The sequence below is a fragment of the Tenrec ecaudatus genome, chromosome 10, assembly GCF_050624435.1.
Source record: "Tenrec ecaudatus isolate mTenEca1 chromosome 10, mTenEca1.hap1, whole genome shotgun sequence".
In the NCBI taxonomy this organism is placed as follows: domain Eukaryota; kingdom Metazoa; phylum Chordata; class Mammalia; order Afrosoricida; family Tenrecidae; genus Tenrec; species Tenrec ecaudatus.
Window position 1 is genome coordinate 107,897,251 of NC_134539.1, and position 16,220 is coordinate 107,913,470.

The 16,220-nt window shown below is 52.6% G+C and overlaps 1 protein-coding gene across 1 annotated transcript in view; it reads left to right on the top strand.

Moving 5' to 3' along the window:
* Positions 1–16,220, top strand: part of ITGAE (integrin subunit alpha E) — a 78,957-nt gene that overhangs the window by 32,418 nt on the left and 30,319 nt on the right. Inside the window, exons 10-19 of the mRNA XM_075559595.1 lie at positions 216–360; positions 461–528; positions 3,013–3,148; positions 3,555–3,697; positions 4,217–4,357; positions 4,955–5,179; positions 6,199–6,329; positions 8,217–8,347; positions 10,127–10,290; positions 11,978–12,106. Coding sequence (XP_075415710.1) covers positions 216–360; positions 461–528; positions 3,013–3,148; positions 3,555–3,697; positions 4,217–4,357; positions 4,955–5,179; positions 6,199–6,329; positions 8,217–8,347; positions 10,127–10,290; positions 11,978–12,106 — 1,413 coding nt within the window. The remainder of the gene's footprint in view (positions 1–215; positions 361–460; positions 529–3,012; positions 3,149–3,554; positions 3,698–4,216; positions 4,358–4,954; positions 5,180–6,198; positions 6,330–8,216; positions 8,348–10,126; positions 10,291–11,977; positions 12,107–16,220) is intronic.

Genomic DNA, 16,220 nt, shown 5'->3' on the forward strand with positions numbered 1-16,220 from the left:
AAGAGGAGCTGAGTCTTGGAGGACAGACAGGAACAGGGACTTCAGGGGAGATGGGGAGGCAGCCTGCACAGGTGACCAGGAGCCTGGTGTATGCAGGAAAGCAGGGCCTTTGATAAAACCAGGGCCCAGAGGGAGCAGGGGTGGAAGGAGATGGGTGATGGAGGGCGTTCAGGGCTGGAGGGAGTGCTGACATAACATGGGGCACCTCTGTGCAGGTAGGGGATGCGTTTCAGAAGGTGGCCTCTGACCGGGAACTGAAGCAGATCGCCTCTGATGAGACACATGCTTTCAAGGTGACTAACTACTCAGCGCTGGAGGGGCTGCTGAACAGACTGCAGCAGAAGATTATCCACGTGGAAGGTGAGCATGCCGCCGGTTCCCCGGAGAGCGAGGCTGAGCAAGACTGTCCTTTGGCTCCATCTCCCCTCACCCTCATCTCCCCTGGCTCCTTGGCTTCCAGGTGCAGGCGGGGATGCCATTCGTTTCCAGTTGGCACAGGTCGGGTTCAGCGCTGAGCTCCTGGGTGAGGTATGTGGCACCAGAGGAGGGGCCCACCGACACCCACCATCCAAAGGCAGAGCCCCACCATCATCCAACTCACAGAGACCCTGTAGGACAGCATAGACATGCCCCTGTGGGTTTCCAAGGCTATAAATCTTGTCAGGAATAGAAAGCCCCATCTTCCTCCCAGGGAACTGCGGGTGGTTTTGAACTGCTGACCTCGCGTGGAACAGCTCCATGTGTAACCCACTATGTGACCAAACTCACTGCCATCAAGTCAATGCCGATTGACAGCAACCCTGTGGGACGTGGTAGAACTGCCCCTGGGAACGTCTGAGACTGCAACTCCTCTTCTTCTTTTTAAAATCATTTTATTGGGAGCTTTTGCAGATATCATAACCATCCATAATTCAATCAGATCAAGCATAATTGTACAATTGCTGCCTCCATTGGTTTCAAAACATATTCTTTCTTCTTTTTAAAAATTTTCCTTCTTGAACTCTTTGCTATCAGCTCCCCTTTATCCCCTCCCTCCCCCACCCTGCCCCCCAGGAACCCCTATCACTATTATATTATATGTCATCATTATTACATATGATATTTTGCCGTAGCTTACACCATCCAATGTATGTGTTCACCTACAATTCTGTCATTCGTTCCCCTTGAGTGGGGATATACAGTCATCGTTGCTATCAGTTCTTGCTCCTCGTGGAATGGTTACTCCCATGACTGTTTCTGAAGGGTTTATCGTCTTGGATTTCATGCATTGAGCACTCTTAATTATACAAATGAATATAGGCAGGTCTAACAAGATTAATGAGGTAAAACTAAGACCATACAGGAACGGGAGGTAACACTACAGAACTAGTTAGGTGGTTCTTCAGTGCCGTGCTGCACCCTGGATTTATCATCCCTTCCATGTGGCCCTTCTGTGAGGGACTGTCCAGTTATCTCACAGGTGGGTTCTGGGCCTCCACCTTGTCCACACTCCTTCACTTCTATTTGATTGCTTGGTTTTGTTTTTGAACTTCTGATACCTATTCCCATCAACACCTTGTGATCACGGAGGCTGGTGTGCTTCTTCCATGTGGGCTTTGTTGCTTTCCTTCTCGAGCAACAAAGTGGAACTTGTTGAATTATAAGCCTTTAAGACCCCAGACGCTTTATCTTTTAATAGTTGGGCACCATCAACTTTCGTCAGCCCATTTGCTTATTCACCCATTTTGTCTTCAGCGATCGTGTCAGGAAGGTGAGTATCATACAGTGCCGCATTATCAGAACAAACCATTCTTGTACGGAGGTAAGATTTAAGTACAGGCCCAAAGTCCATCTGCTTCCTTGTTATATTTAAATATATCTGCCTATATTTACATATATACTTACCTTTATTTATACTTATATATATAATTTTCACTTTTTAAAAAAACTTTTTTGTTCTTTACCTCTTTTTCTTTCCTCCTGCCCCACTATCATGTGTACCCGTCATTCACCTCTCAGATACATTTCAATTGATCAAACAAGACCAGGAATGCTAGACCCCTCACCGTCAATTTTAGAGTCCTTGATATTCCCCTGTTCCTGTTGTCATTGGGGCACCGCTCCCCTCCCCCACCTCTTCCCCTCCCATGCCCCCACTGTGCTGCCTCCTTGGAACTGCTTACCCTGCCTATCTTGGACACTAAAAGGAGAGAGAGAGAGAGAGAGAGAGAGAGAGAGAGAGAGAGAGAGAGAGAGAGAGAGAGAGAGAGAGAGAATAGTTCCATTGTCCTGGCCCAGAGTAGGGGGGTATTTTCTGTTAAATAGAGAGCAGGCCCTGTTATAATCCATCAGTCTAACAGCACTTAGACCCTTTTAGTCCCGAGCATTCGTGACTGAGGGGCGCGCCTTCTACAAGACCCCTTTGCTCTTCCTGCAGTGGAGGCTGGAGGGGTCTAGTGCCCCAGCCCCACCCCATCACTTTACACCTTTAGCCTTGCAGTGTGGCCCCCTTGTGAATATCCCCTACCGTGACTGCAGTTCTCTACAGGAGATGAGAGCCTGGTCTTTCTCTCAAACTGCCGACCTATGCACGCAGCCCAACAGCCTAACCACCACCCCACCAGGACTCCGGATATTTCTAAGTGTGGTTTGGTCCCAGGTGTGCACTGTGGGCAATTGCCCCCAATTCAGCCTAGGAAAACGGGGTTTCGCCTGACTGGGCTTGCCAATCAGCCTGCTGACTTCTCCCCACTGACCGGACTGGTCCCCACGGATGAGTGGCTGGTGCTTTCCAATACACCCTGTCCTAAAGGAGAATGGGTGCCAACGATCTTGCTCAACCATCGTTTCAAAAAAAAAAAAGGGAAAGAAAGCTCCATAGCTGAGCCCTGGCCACTTTCTGCACAGAGGAGGGTGCATGCCGGAGACTCAGGGATGCGGTGTTGGGCGCAACAAGAGAAGGGGGCACCAGGCCTGCAGTGCTGACCCCTGGGTCCCTCCTGCTCAGAAAGCGTCCATCCTGTGTCCCTGCAGGAGCAGGTGCTGCTGGGTGCCGTGGGAGCCTTTAACTGGTCCGGGGGTGCGCTGCTCTACAACCTGAGCAGCCATCGGGGCCGCTTCCTGCAGCTGACCACTAGGGACAGCGACGCCGCACAGTACTGCTACCTCGGTGAGGGCGGAGCCTGGCCCTGGACCCTCCCTGGCGCTGCGCATTAGACTTCCTGGTCCAGGCGGTTTTTGGCGAGTCACGCGGATGAGAGGGAGGGGGTGGCCTGGTGAGGGATCCCCGAGGCTGAGGAATAGGATGTCCACAGTGGGGGTACCGAGGCATGCGGGATGCTGGGCAGCTGCCTAGGGGAAGGCAGTGAACCTCGGTCCTCATATACTGCGTGGGGGGAGGGGACCACATGGACCGTCTGTATTGTTAGTGAGGCTGTCTGTGTGAGTGACCTGTGCCTTGGGAGCACTCGATGAGGTGACAGCCTCACCACTTCAAAGCTCTGACCGGGAAGGTGAGAGGAAGGAGTGGACAGGGCCACCCCCCATTCACCATGCCCTCGTCCCCCTCCCCCCAGGTTACTCGGTGGCTGTCCTACACAGGACTGGCGGCCTTTCCTATGTGGCGGGGGCTCCGAAGTATCTTCACCATGGGGCAGTGTTTGAGTCTTGGAAGGAGGGCCCCGAAGCTAGCTTCCTTCCAGTGCTGGAGGGCGACCAGGTACCTGGGGACACCCCTCTCCTTACACAGGGGACCCTGAGGAGCTCAGGGATCAGGACACACTGTGGGTCAGAGGCCAGCTGGGCAGGCAGCACACTGGCTTCTGGGCAGGGTTCTGGCGGCACTTAGGGGCTGGTGTGGCTCTGCATGGTTGCCCCCGCCCCACTGTGGAGTAGCTAGCCCATGCGTTCTGTGGCTAACTAAAGGGTTGGGGTGTGTGTGTCAAGTCCACCCAGAGTGCCTCGGAAGAAAGGCCTGGTGATCCACATCTGAAAATTCAGTCATTGGAGGCCCTATGGAGCACCAACCTGCTCCAAGCCCCGAGGGGTGGCCAGGAGTCAGAGCTGTCAGGTGGTGGAGGTGAGGCTGCTCACCCTCCCACACCTGGTCGACTCTGATGAGCAAGTTGCCCAGGAAAGACCAGCCTCTGGTGGTCCTGGCAGAGCCAGAGTGGAGATGGAGCCTCCTGTGAGGAGGGGAGAGACCCTCCTGTTGAACCTTGTCCCTCCTGGGCTGTAGATGGGGTCCTATTTTGGCTCCGAGCTGTGCCCTGTGGACATCGACATGGATGGGACCACGGACTTCTTGCTGGTGGCCGCTCCGTTTTACCACGTCCTTGGGGAAGAAGGCAGAGTCTACATGTACCGCGTGAATCAGCAGGTGGGAGCGCTGCTGACCCACAGGCCCTCAGCCGGCAGAGCTGGCCCTGCCCCTGCCCAGAGGGCCCTGGTGGTGGGAGGGGCTTGTGGGTGGAAAGGTGGGTGGGTATCCAAACACAGTAGGGTAGCTTTTCTTCTCCTCCCTTCTCCCCCACCTTCCTCACCCAAGATGGGCCTTGATGCTCACACTCCTTAAGGCTGCATGTTTTCCCATGAGTGCCTTCATTTCTCACCATATCTGCAGGAGAAAATGACCACCCCATTCTACAGACGAAAAAACTGAGACCTATTGATGTACAGGCTCGCTCAAGCTTATATAGCAGATCTGGTAGAGCCAAGACAGGATGGGACCCATGCCGCCCAATGGCTGCCCAGTGCCCCTACCCTGGGACAGGGAGCAGAAAGGGCAGGCTCTGGGTCCTGACCTGCAAGTCAGGAGGAGCCCAGCCCCGTCATCAGCTCACTGTGTGACCGTGGGCAGGACCCTTGCCTTAGATTCCCCACTGGACAGTGAGTCCAGTGTGTGGGTCTCCTGGGTGCTCATGGGTGGGCGGCCCGCACCCTTCTTCTGAGGGCTGAGCGGCTGTCTGTTTTACAGGCAGGGTCTTTCTCCTTGGCACGCGTGCTGAGTGGGCACCCCAGGTTCAAAGATGCCCGATTTGGCTTTGCCATGGCAGCTCTAGGGGACATCAGTCAGGATAAGCTCATGGATGTGGCCATCGGGGCCCCCCTGGAGGATTTTAGCGCTTATGACAGTACCAGCTTCGGCAGTGTGTACATCTACAATGGGCACCAGGACGGCCTCTCTGCCCGGCCCTCGCAGGTGAGCCCACCTTGAAGGTAAATCTGCCTGAAGGTGAGTCGTGGGGCTTCACAGTGCTTACTCCCCTTGCCTGTATCTTGGGGTTCTTGCATCCCCGAGTTACAGGGTTGCAGCCTGAGCCAGCTCCAGGATCCAGTGTGGGCAGGCCTGAGGGGTGGGCATCCCCCCTGATTCTTCAGAATTCCCAACACTGGGCCTGCCCCAGGTCTCTCCATCCTCTTTCTGCCCTTCTCTGGCTCCTGATCCCACCTAGTCCCTCCAAGCATTAACTCCCACCTGTGGGGGTCCACTGGCGAATTCTCATGGGACATCTTTTCTGGGCTCTCTCAAGTACTCCAGCCTCAAACTGCGTGCCTCTGGAAACACCCGTGACCCACTCTCACCCAGCAGAGCCTCCTCCCTCTGCTCCAACCCGATTTGCTGCCCATTAGCAGCCCCTCTCCCTCCACCACCCAGACAGGGACCCTTGGCAGCTCAGCCCCCCACCTTCCTCAGTCTACACAGCCAGGCAGACCCAGGTCCTAAAGATGCCACCTTCTGCTCTCCCCACTCCAGCCCCTCCTCCTCACCCCTGTACTGCCCTCCCCTGGCCTGCCCCCTCCCTCAGCCTCACTAGCACCTTCTGTGCAATTTTGATCATGGTCCATCTTCAAAAGGATCCCGCCCACTCCAGGCCCATGGCCAGTCAGTCTGGGGACAACTCAAATGCCACTGCCACCCAAGCTGGCCCTGCTGCCCTGGCTGGTTCCTCAGAGGGCCCTCCTCTTCCCTGGCTTCTTCTCTCACTTATCTCACCATTACCCCCCACCCCACCCTGATTTCAAGTCCCCCCCCACTCCACCCACTATCCCCCACCCCTAAGGCCCCATTCAAAGGCAAGTGCCTTTGGGAAACCTTGCCCTTCACCTCCTAGCGGGTGGATGGAGGGCTTCCCCAGGGTGGGGACCTTGCCTCATCGAGGTGATTTGAGTGATAGAAGTGAAACGCCCCCCCCCCCACCTGTGTTTCTCCTGTTACAGAGAATCAGAGCCTCGCAGGTGGGCATAGGACTCCGCTACTTCGGCACGTCCCTGTCTGGTGGTTTGGACATGAGTGGTGACGGCCTTGTTGACATCACCGTAGGCACTCTAGGCCAAGCAGCCGTGCTCCGGTAGGGGTCTGCCCTGCCTTCTGTTGTCCCTGGCCTCAGCCTTGCCCATCCCCCCCCCACCTGCCCCCCTTGCAAACACCAGGCCCTGCTGGGAGGGGTTAGAACCTCAGCACCCTCCTAAGGCCGGGCCTGCGGGTAGGTTCCTTAACTCTTCTAGGTCTCAGTGGCATAGTGGTTACAAGTTGGGCTGCTAACCTCAAGGTCAGCTGTTCAAATCCACCAGCTGCTCCTCAGAAGAAGGAGGAGGCTTTCTACTTCTGTAAAGAATGACAGCCTTGAAACACCCCTCCTCCCCAAGGGGCAGTTCTACCCTGTCCTATAGGGTCACTGTAAGTTGGCATTGACTTGATGACAGTGAGTTTGCGTGAGGTCTCAGTGATCTCCCCTCTAAAGAGAAGATGTGACAGCAACCCCCCCACCCCCCCTGCACTGAGCATGGAGCATCAAGGGAGGAGACAGATGCCAAGTCTTTAACACAAATGTTAGTACTGGTGATGATGACGAAGAATTTCAGTTTCTGTCCTCCATCCCTAATGAACGACCAAGTTTCATACAGGTATCTCCCCTGTATCCGCTCCACACTTCTCATGGGCATCTCAAAGCTCACATGTCTATAATATATGCTGATTCCCAGGTACCCCTTAAGTCCACAGAATCCAGGGGGGCTTTAGCACCTCATTGGTGGCTCTTTTTCCTTCCTCCACCACCCCACCAACAAGATTTCCTTGGCCCTGCCTCTCAAATGCGTTGGAGTCCACCCCAGTTCTCTCCGTTGCTGTTACCCCCGTGCATTACAAAACCCAGAGTCTCCGTCTAAACCACCGCCATGCACAGTCTTCGTGGGTCCCCTCCTGGGCTCTGTTCATCACAGAGCCGAGAACAACCCCTTCACTTTGCTGCCGCAAACCCCACGGTGGCTCCTGGGGGGAGGAAAGCCCTGCCTCTCACCCTGGTCTCTCTCCTCGCCTCCCATGACGGCCCTCTCTCTCTCAGATTTTACTCCAGCCACACTGTCCCTGCTGTGTGTCACCCTGCCTGGTCCAGGCCCTGTCTTCTAGTTGTTCTCTCTGCCTAAAGTGCTCTCCTCCTGAATCGCCACCTGTCTGGCTCTTTCTTGTTTGCAGAAAAAACTTAAACGCATGCTCATCACCCAATTTAAGAAGTCCCCCCTCCCCCCATCTCTACTACCCTATACTACTTTCTTTTCACTAGCGCTGGCACCGAGTGGATTTGGCTTCCTGAGGATCCCATGTCTCAGAGTCCACCTGGGCTTGCTAGGGGGTTCAGTGGCAGGGATCTTTGGAAACCGGTCACCAGGCCTTTCCTCTGCAGCTCCTCTGGGTGCACTTGAACTGCCGACACTTCAGTAGGGAGATGCATACTGACTGACAATACCTGCCACCCAGGGAAGAAGTCCAGCCAGAATGCCCCTTAGAGGCAAGGCTGACCTCTAGGGATGACCTCCTTGTCTCACGTCCTTTGGGCATGTCATCAGGAGAGACCAGTCTTTAGAGAAGGGCATCATGCTCGATATAATGGAGGGGCCTCTTTGGTATAATGCGGCTGCACCAATGAGCTCAAACATAAAGACAATGTGAGGGTGACACAGGCCCGGCAGTGCCTCGCTCTGTTGTACACTGGAGTCGCAGCGAGTCAGAACTGAGTCTGCGGCACCTGCCACCATCAGCAAGCCCCCCAGAGCCGCCATAGCGTTGCCAGCATGTGACATTTCTGGTTACGTCTCCTGTGTTCGCTTGCTGTCTCGCTCTCTGGCTGGAGTGGGGACATAGCTCTTTCTCTCGTAGCACCAGACAGAGTGCAGGGGAATGAATAACCAGCCAAGCGCTGACCCAGTCACTGCTCATGGTCCTCTTGCTCTTGTTTTAGCTCCAAGCCTGTGGTTTACCTGAAGGTGTCCATGAACTTCAGCCCCAAGGCCCTGCCCGTCGGCTTCAAAGGCAAGGTGACCGCGGATCTGTGCTTTGAAACCAGCCCCGGAACCCCAGCCACTGAAACAGGTAATAGGCAGCCTAGCTGGCCCTCCTGTTTCGGTCGTCCCTGGTTGGGTGCTGTGGTGAAAGAGAGTGGCGTAAGGCTGGTGTTGTGAGGGCTGCGGGTTTAAAATCCCTCAGTATCAGGCTGGACACCGCAGTGTCCGTGACACCTCGTAGCAACCCTGTTGGCCCCAGAATAGAAGGAACCCTGCTCAGGCTTGCCAGGTGTGCGCTGCCCCAGGAAAGGGTGGTCTAATGTTGAGCCCACCCTCTGAAGAGATGTATCAGAGCTGGTTGAGAACAGGGTGGCTTCCTTGGGGCTGAAGGGCTGAGTTTCTAAAAGGAGACTCAGAGAAAGCAGCCATTTCTCCCGTGACCTGGACCCGCCCAAAAGCGTGCGTGCCCAAGTGTAGGGGTTCCCAAGAAGGACTCTCTGCTTTTCACTGGTTTATATCTTCCTCCTCCCTCCCTCCTTCTGTCTAGTCTGCCTGGCCCAGAGTGTGTGGGTGGGGATGGGGTGGTGGTGGGAGGTGCACTGAGAGTGGTTCTCACTCATAGCAACCCATAGCACCCACAGAACGAAACACCGCCTGGTCCTGCGCCTCCTCACCGTGGCTGTGATGTTTGACCCCATGGTCACATCTGCTGTCAATCCCTCTTGTCGAGGGCCTGCCTCTTTTTGATGACCCTCTGCTTTCCCAAGCACAATGTCTTAGCTCTTCTCCAGGCACCGGTGTCTCCTGCTGACATGTCTAATGCGCAGTATATAAGATGAAGTCTTGTCATCCTTGCTGCCGAGGAGCATTCTGGCTTGTTCTTCTGGTACCCCACGATACTTTCAGCATTCTCCACCTGCTCTGTAATTCCTTCTTCAGCCTTCCTTATCCAATGTCCAGTGTAATTGAGCACATGATGACTTGGGTCGGGGCACCTGAGTCCTCAAAGTGTTGCTTTTCGACACCGCAGACAGCTCTGGTGCTACAGATTGACCCAGTGCAGTCTGGTGCCCCTGCTGCCACGAGCGCTGAGTGTGGGTCTGGGTGGGCTTCGAAAAGCTGCCAGAGACCTGGCCTCACTTCCTCACCCCCTTGCCCGACACTCATCGGAGGCCGTGTACAGCAGGCACAGGGCGGGCTGACTTTCACAGCCCAGGAATTGACCGGCTACCCAAGAACTCCCCTCCCGATGAACCCCTCTGGTGACAGTCCCCAAGGCTTAATCTCTCCATTCCTGTGAGACTGCTCTGTGTCCCATAGCTTAGAGAACCCTCGCCCAGGTGGGTGACTTTAGCTCAGAAGGAAGTCGTTGTTAAGTCCAGGGCTAGAAAAAATAAGAGAACTATCCGTTCCACCTGTTTCGGTGGCAAGATCCAGGCTGCTATTTCAGCCGCAGAGCGACTGTGTGATGCTAAACAGGTCTCTCTGGGCCCCGTGTCGATTTTGATCAGTAAGAGGTTGGCCTAGGTAATCCCCAAGGTGCTCCCAGTGCTGCCACCCTCAGCTTTCCCTCTCTGTTCCCTGAGATCTTCCTCCTCTTGAGTTCCCTCCATGCCTCCCTCCTCCCTGAGTCCTCCTCCCATCAGGAAGGCTGACCCTGACCTGGGCTGGGTTTGCTAGGTCATGAGGGGCTAGGTGCCAGAGACCACAAGGAAGTACCTTTGAAAGAAAGAAGCAGCTCAGGGGTCCAGCCTCTAAGATGAACTAAGGGGCACTCCCGGGTCACTCAGGCAGGCTGGGAGCCCTTTGCTTGGAATTTCCCGTCCCCGCTTTGCCAGGAGGGCCTCAGTGAGGTATCTCTTCCTAGGCCTCAGGGGCACAGCCCTCAACTTCACGTTGGACGTGGACATGACGAAGCAGTGGAAAAGGCTGAAGTGCTCTCACGAGAAGGCTTGTCTGAGCATCCTGAGGGAGTGGAGCACCCTTTCCAGTTTCTGTGAGCCCCTCCTGCTCCTCCCCGAGGAGGGAGAGGTAAGTGGAGTGTTCCAGGGTCCTCACAGGGAAAGGAGCTGAGGTGTGTGCCAAGAAGGAAATATGCCCACATAGAAACCAAGCAGGGAGAATCCGGGTGAGAGACCAAGAGCCCCATAGAAGCCTGGGAGATGGAGGTGGTTACATCAGAAATCCAGGCAATAAAGCGCAACACTGGACACGTGGGCCAAAGGAGAAATGCTCTAGTCGCTGGCATTGTCCGTGGTCAGGAATCAGGTGACCATGAGCAGTGGGGCTGAGAGCCCTGCCAGGGTCCAGCGGGAGCGATTAAAAGGAGGACAGCGAAGACCCAGGTTGTCTGTCGGAGCTCTGTTCCCCTGACACACGTGCTCAGGACCTGAACGAGGTCTGTCTTTGCCAGGACCGAGAGCCAGACAGGACCTAGCACTTGGAATAACAAACACCACTCATTCCAATAGACAAGCCCATTACTACACATCTGTTTCTGAGGTGAAATGGGACTTAAGAATCGAATTTGTTCATTGGATGAAGAAAGAGTTGCTGGCCCAGCGGTTCTCAACCTGTGGGTTGCGACCCCTTTGGGGCTCAAACAACCCTTTCACAGGGGTCTCCCGATTCATAACAGCAGCAAAATTATAGTGATGAAGTAGCAACGAAAATAATGTTATTGTTGGGGGGGCGGTTACCACCACACGAGGAGCTGTATTAAAGGGTCGCGGCAGGAGGAAGGTGGAGACCCACTGGCCAATGGCCCTCCTTAAATGAAAGCATAACTACATATTCCAACAGAGAATCATGCTCACCTATCCCCAGACGTTCGAAGCTCCTGTCATCGAGAGAAGGCTCACTGGGGCAAAGAGAATGGCAAATGGCGTCTAAGTGAGCTCCTTATGAGGAGCCCTGGTGGTGGCGTGGGGAACATGTTGGGCTGAGGAGCAATCCCAAGGCCAGCAGCTTGAAACTAACAGCCGCCCCATGGTCTAAAGACAAGGCTCGTTACCCCACGAGAGTCACAGCCTTGGGAACCCACGGGGCAGTTCCACCCTCTTCTACAGGGTCGCTGCGAGTCGGAATTGACTCCGTGGCAGTGAGTTGTTTGGGGGGAGGGGTAGGAACAAGAGTTCAAGGAGCGCTGGTGGCGCTGTTAGGTAAGCAGTGGGCCACTAACCATGAGGTTGGTGGTTGAAGCCCAGCAGGCCCTCTGTGTGAGAAAAACAGGGCCACCTGGTCCAGTAAAGACTTACAATCCACCGGAGCATCCATGGAAGAATTCCATTATCTTCCTGCCGCATGAGCTTTTGGAAGTCCCCTTGTACGTCCTCCATGGTGCTTTGGGAAAGAGCTCTGTGAAACATGCATGTGACCCCGACTCTTCCCCTCACTGGCTCCCTCTCGCCCTGTGATAAAGTCCATGCTAGTTTTAAACTCCTGGTCACCAGAATCCCTTTGTATTGGCATGGGAGTCACAGGAACTCAGGAGTCTTGGGACCATTGCAGACAAAGGATGATTTCCCCCACAGCTCGGGAAGGCTTGATTGAAGGAAGTTTCCTTTCAGCCTGGCTTGTTTGGAAGATGCCTAGGCTGTCAGATTCCCCGATTGTATTGTTTGCTTCTTATTGCGATGACATTGATGTAAAAAGTGTCCTCCTTGTCCCTTTTTTTCCCCGTCTCTGGCGCTGCCTTCCTTGGTGGCCCTGCATGCAGCTCCCTGAGGAAGACTACTTCTCCAACATTAGTATCAAGGTCAGCTACCAACTCCAGACCCTGCAGGCTGACAGGCACCACCCTCAGGCCCTCCTGGACCGCTACACTGAGCCCTGGGCCGTCTTCCAGGTGACTGGGACCCCAAGAGGATGCCACCTACCACACTGCCATGCTCACCACAAACACCTCCTTCCCTGAGTTAGAAACTGTGAAGGAGGTGGGGGGGGGGGCTCCAGACAGTAGCTGGGTCTCTTCTTATATAGATGGGGAAACTGAGGCCCAGGGAATCGGATAACTTTCCCAGGGCCTCTCTGATAGGTAACAGAGGTCTCCAGACCCCTGTCCAAGGCCAGTTCCTTTACATTTGCAAGAAGGACTTGTTACCTGTGCAACAGGTGTGTCCCAGGATGGTCACTTAGCAAGGTGTAGTGGGTGGGGGAGGTCACTGATGATGGGGCAGAGTGGATCCCATGTGGGGCGGGCTGGCTTGCCCTGCTCTACAGAGAAGATGCCCTCTGGTACTCTTGCCTGTCCGGGCCTTTCCCAGAGCCTTGCTCCCATGACCTTCAGTGCAGTTGAGACAGGTAGGCAGTGACAAGAACCCTCACAGATAAACCTCCAGGGTTCCTGAACCTGTGGGACCCATGCCGATTCTGTTCCACCCTGACTGTTCCCCTAGACGGTCTCAGTCTCCATCCAGAGACTTGTACAGAGTCTAGCAAAAGCAACTGGAACAAAGAAGGGACGTGAGGGCCAAAAAAGTCATTATCGTCACTTGGAATGAATTGAGTCTCAAACGAAAAGAAAGAAAAAAAAGGCAAAGGTCATTCATGCTGGCACAGAAGATCTTGGGCCAGCATACATATGTACTTAGGGTAAACGTAGGACACACGTGGCTGTCCAAGGGAGAACGGAGTTCCCTGGGAGTGAAGATTGTCATCGTAAGTTCTTAGGTGAAGAGATTTGCTTTCAAGGTGGTTCTTGGTGGTACTGACAGCAAGTTAGATGATGCAGAAAAGATTGGGAGCACTAAGGAAGGTTGGGTGGTAAGCAGATTGTTGCAAATTATATATGCGCTCGTTTCTTCGAGTGGTTGGTTTCTCTTTTAGGGAATAGTTGATTTACCGAAGAGTTACAAGAACTGCACACAGAATCCCACGCACCCTTTGCCAGATTCTCCCAGCGTTAGCATTTTGCTTCTTTTGCTTTACCGTTGCCTCCTTCTCGCCCTCCAGCCTCCTCTCGGTGTCATCTAGACACATAGACAAGTACATGTGTAAAGGAGTCCTGGTGGTGTAGTGGTTATGCATGGGGCTGCAAGCCACACGGATGACCCTTTGAAACCAGCAGCAGCTCCGTGGGATAAAGACTGGGCTTTCTGCTCCTCTAAACAGCTAGTCTCAGAAACCCGCAAGGGGTCCTATGAATCACCCTCAACTCGAAGGCAGTGAGTAGGCATGTGAGGGGCTCCAAGAAGTTCATGGGAAAATGGATTTTCTAGGTCAATAATGACAAGATTTACTATAAGACTGTTTTGAGGTTGTCTTGTCTTCAAACATTATTCAGTATTTCGTAAAAATATTACCTGGATTTTCAAATCATTATTATGGCAAAATGAAATGAAATTACTTGATATATTCAACTCTCTGTAGTCTTTGTAACTCCGCCAAATAACTGAAAATCATCAGTGTTTCCATTTCACTGGGTATAAAGTGAGTCCTCTTAAGAGCAGGGAGAACCTCACAACCACCAGGAAAGAAGAGCCACTGGCAGAGTGATTTTTAGATCTCTGAGTGGAGAAGTGGTGGCGCCAGCAGAGATGCCAGAGATCACAGCACCCAAACCAGACAGAGTGGCAGGGTTCCCAGCCAAGAGAAGCAGTGCCTATGTGCCCATGTGCCTACAGGCAGGAGGTTGGCTTGCAGAGGGGGTGACCTTTGGGTATTTACCAGGGCTAAAGTAGCTTTGTAACACTCACTCAAGGAGGGCAGAGACCAAGGAGTCAAAAACTGAGACAAGAGGCTAGAGAGAGATGTGGCTACCAGCATGGCTGAGAAGAAGTGCTATGAACAAAAGAACTGTATCCTTAGTCTTTCTGTTACTAACTTGTAACCTGTTAACTTTCCTAATAAGCTACATAATTATGAAAAGAAAAATGGACTTTTTCTCAAGCTTTTTGAAGTCCCTTGATATATTATTTTAAAAAATCATTTTATTGGGGGCTTGTACAACTCATCACAATCCATGCATACATCCATTGTGTCAAGCACACTTGATATATTATTTTTTGAACCATCTGCAAATCAGTTATAGATACGATGCCTCTTGGTCCCCTAAATCTTTCAGCCTACAGTTCCTAAAATTTAAAGAAAGTGTCTTATGTAACCTAAGCAAAATGATCCAAACCAGGAATAACAGGGATAAAATACTATTATCTAATTCATAGACTTTATTCAAATTTTGTCAATTGCCCTACTAGAGTCCTTTTAGCACAGAAAAAATGGAGATGTCTGGGAAGATGGTGCTGAAGTAAGGGTGACCATGTTGGGAGCTCCATGAGTAATTGCTAGGTTGGGGGATTGGGAGGATGAGTTGGGGTAGGGGTGGGGGGGGGCAGTGTCTGAGAAGCATGTTCAAGCCTCACAGCACTCCAAGGCTCTGTACTAGTGTGTGGGCTGACCTTTTCTGTATCTCTGTTCCGCCATGCCCTCCCATCTGCACTGATGGCCGCCACAGCTTGTGACCTGACACCCTGGCCACACTAACCGATGCCACTTGTACTGTTTGTCCTGCCTCTGATTTGAGGTTGTAGCACGGGCTGCAGCACTACCTGAGTCACCGACAGTCCGGGTGGTCTGGAGATCCAGCCAGGTTGGTCCACACAGCCCATGTTGCTCACATAGCCCACATCCTGCCACTATAAAGTGCTCCAAGCCCCCTACAGCACCACCAGGGAAAATGTGAGAAGCCCGTGGATCCAGCAGACTCAATTGATGCCACCCACACCACTCGTGTCATCTGCAAGATGTGGCTGCAGAGAGGTCCACCCCATGATGCTTATGGGGTCTGAGTGGCCTGTGGATTCATCCTACCCAGTCCCAGCAGCAGCGGCTTGTATATTCAATGGGTCCCACCCCTCTGCCAGCACCACTTGTGCAGCCTGAGCTGCCTGTGGCTAGAGGCCCTAGCCAGTGCAGGCGGAGCCAACCACACTGCCTCTCAGCTGGTGACTCATGTCTGCCGCTCACTCTGCACTGCCCACTTGGGGCATCAGTGCCACCAGTGTCACACAACTCTGGCCACCCCAGCCCAAAATGAAGAACCACTCTTACTAAACACAGACCCAATCAGCCCTGTCACCAGTGCTGTATGTACTGTACATAATGTACCACCTCCAGCGCCACAAAATGCCACACAAACAACTCACATCAACAGTCACTACCAGAAAGCAAGAAAAACAAATTGCAATGTCCGAAAAACAAATTGCAATAACCTAGAGACATATATAGAAGAAGCAGACATTGAACTGCCACAGGAAGAAATCCTCAATGTTGCTTAATCATACAGGATATGAGGGAATAAATACAGAAAAATAGAATAGAGTCCACATACCAAATGGAAATACAAGAGTTAAGGGATGAGGCAGCAGAAGCAAAATGGTAAAAGACATCACCAACAGGCTGGAAGAAACAGAAAATCATATGAGGGACAATAGAAGATACCCAAGCAGAATTTAACAAATGTGAAAGACAATCAAAGTAATTAAGAAGCTGAAGAAAACCTGTGAACAATGAGTGAAGTTATGAAGAGAAAAAATATTCAAATAATTAGGATGCCAGAGCAAGACATAATGAAGAAATCAGCCAAAATAGCAAGGGAATTCTGGGGGGTGGGGGGAACTTCCCAATTTAATAAAGGAGGATAAGACAATCATTCAGGAAGCAGAGAGGATACCAATTGTACTGAATCCCTAGAAGAACACATGAAGGCATATACCAGTAAAAAAATCCACCTTTGAGGAAAAGGAGAAAATCATAAGAGCAGCTAGAGAAAAAAATGCAGTCACCTATAAGGGTACTCAGGTAAGAATATGCTCAGAATTTTCACCAGAGACCAAGAAGAAGAGGAGAGATTGGAATAGCATCTTCTGAAAGTTGAAGGAGAATAGCTGTACCTGAGAATCCTCTACCCTGCCAAACTTTCCATCAAAATAAAAGGTGAGCTATTAGTTTTCTCAGATCAG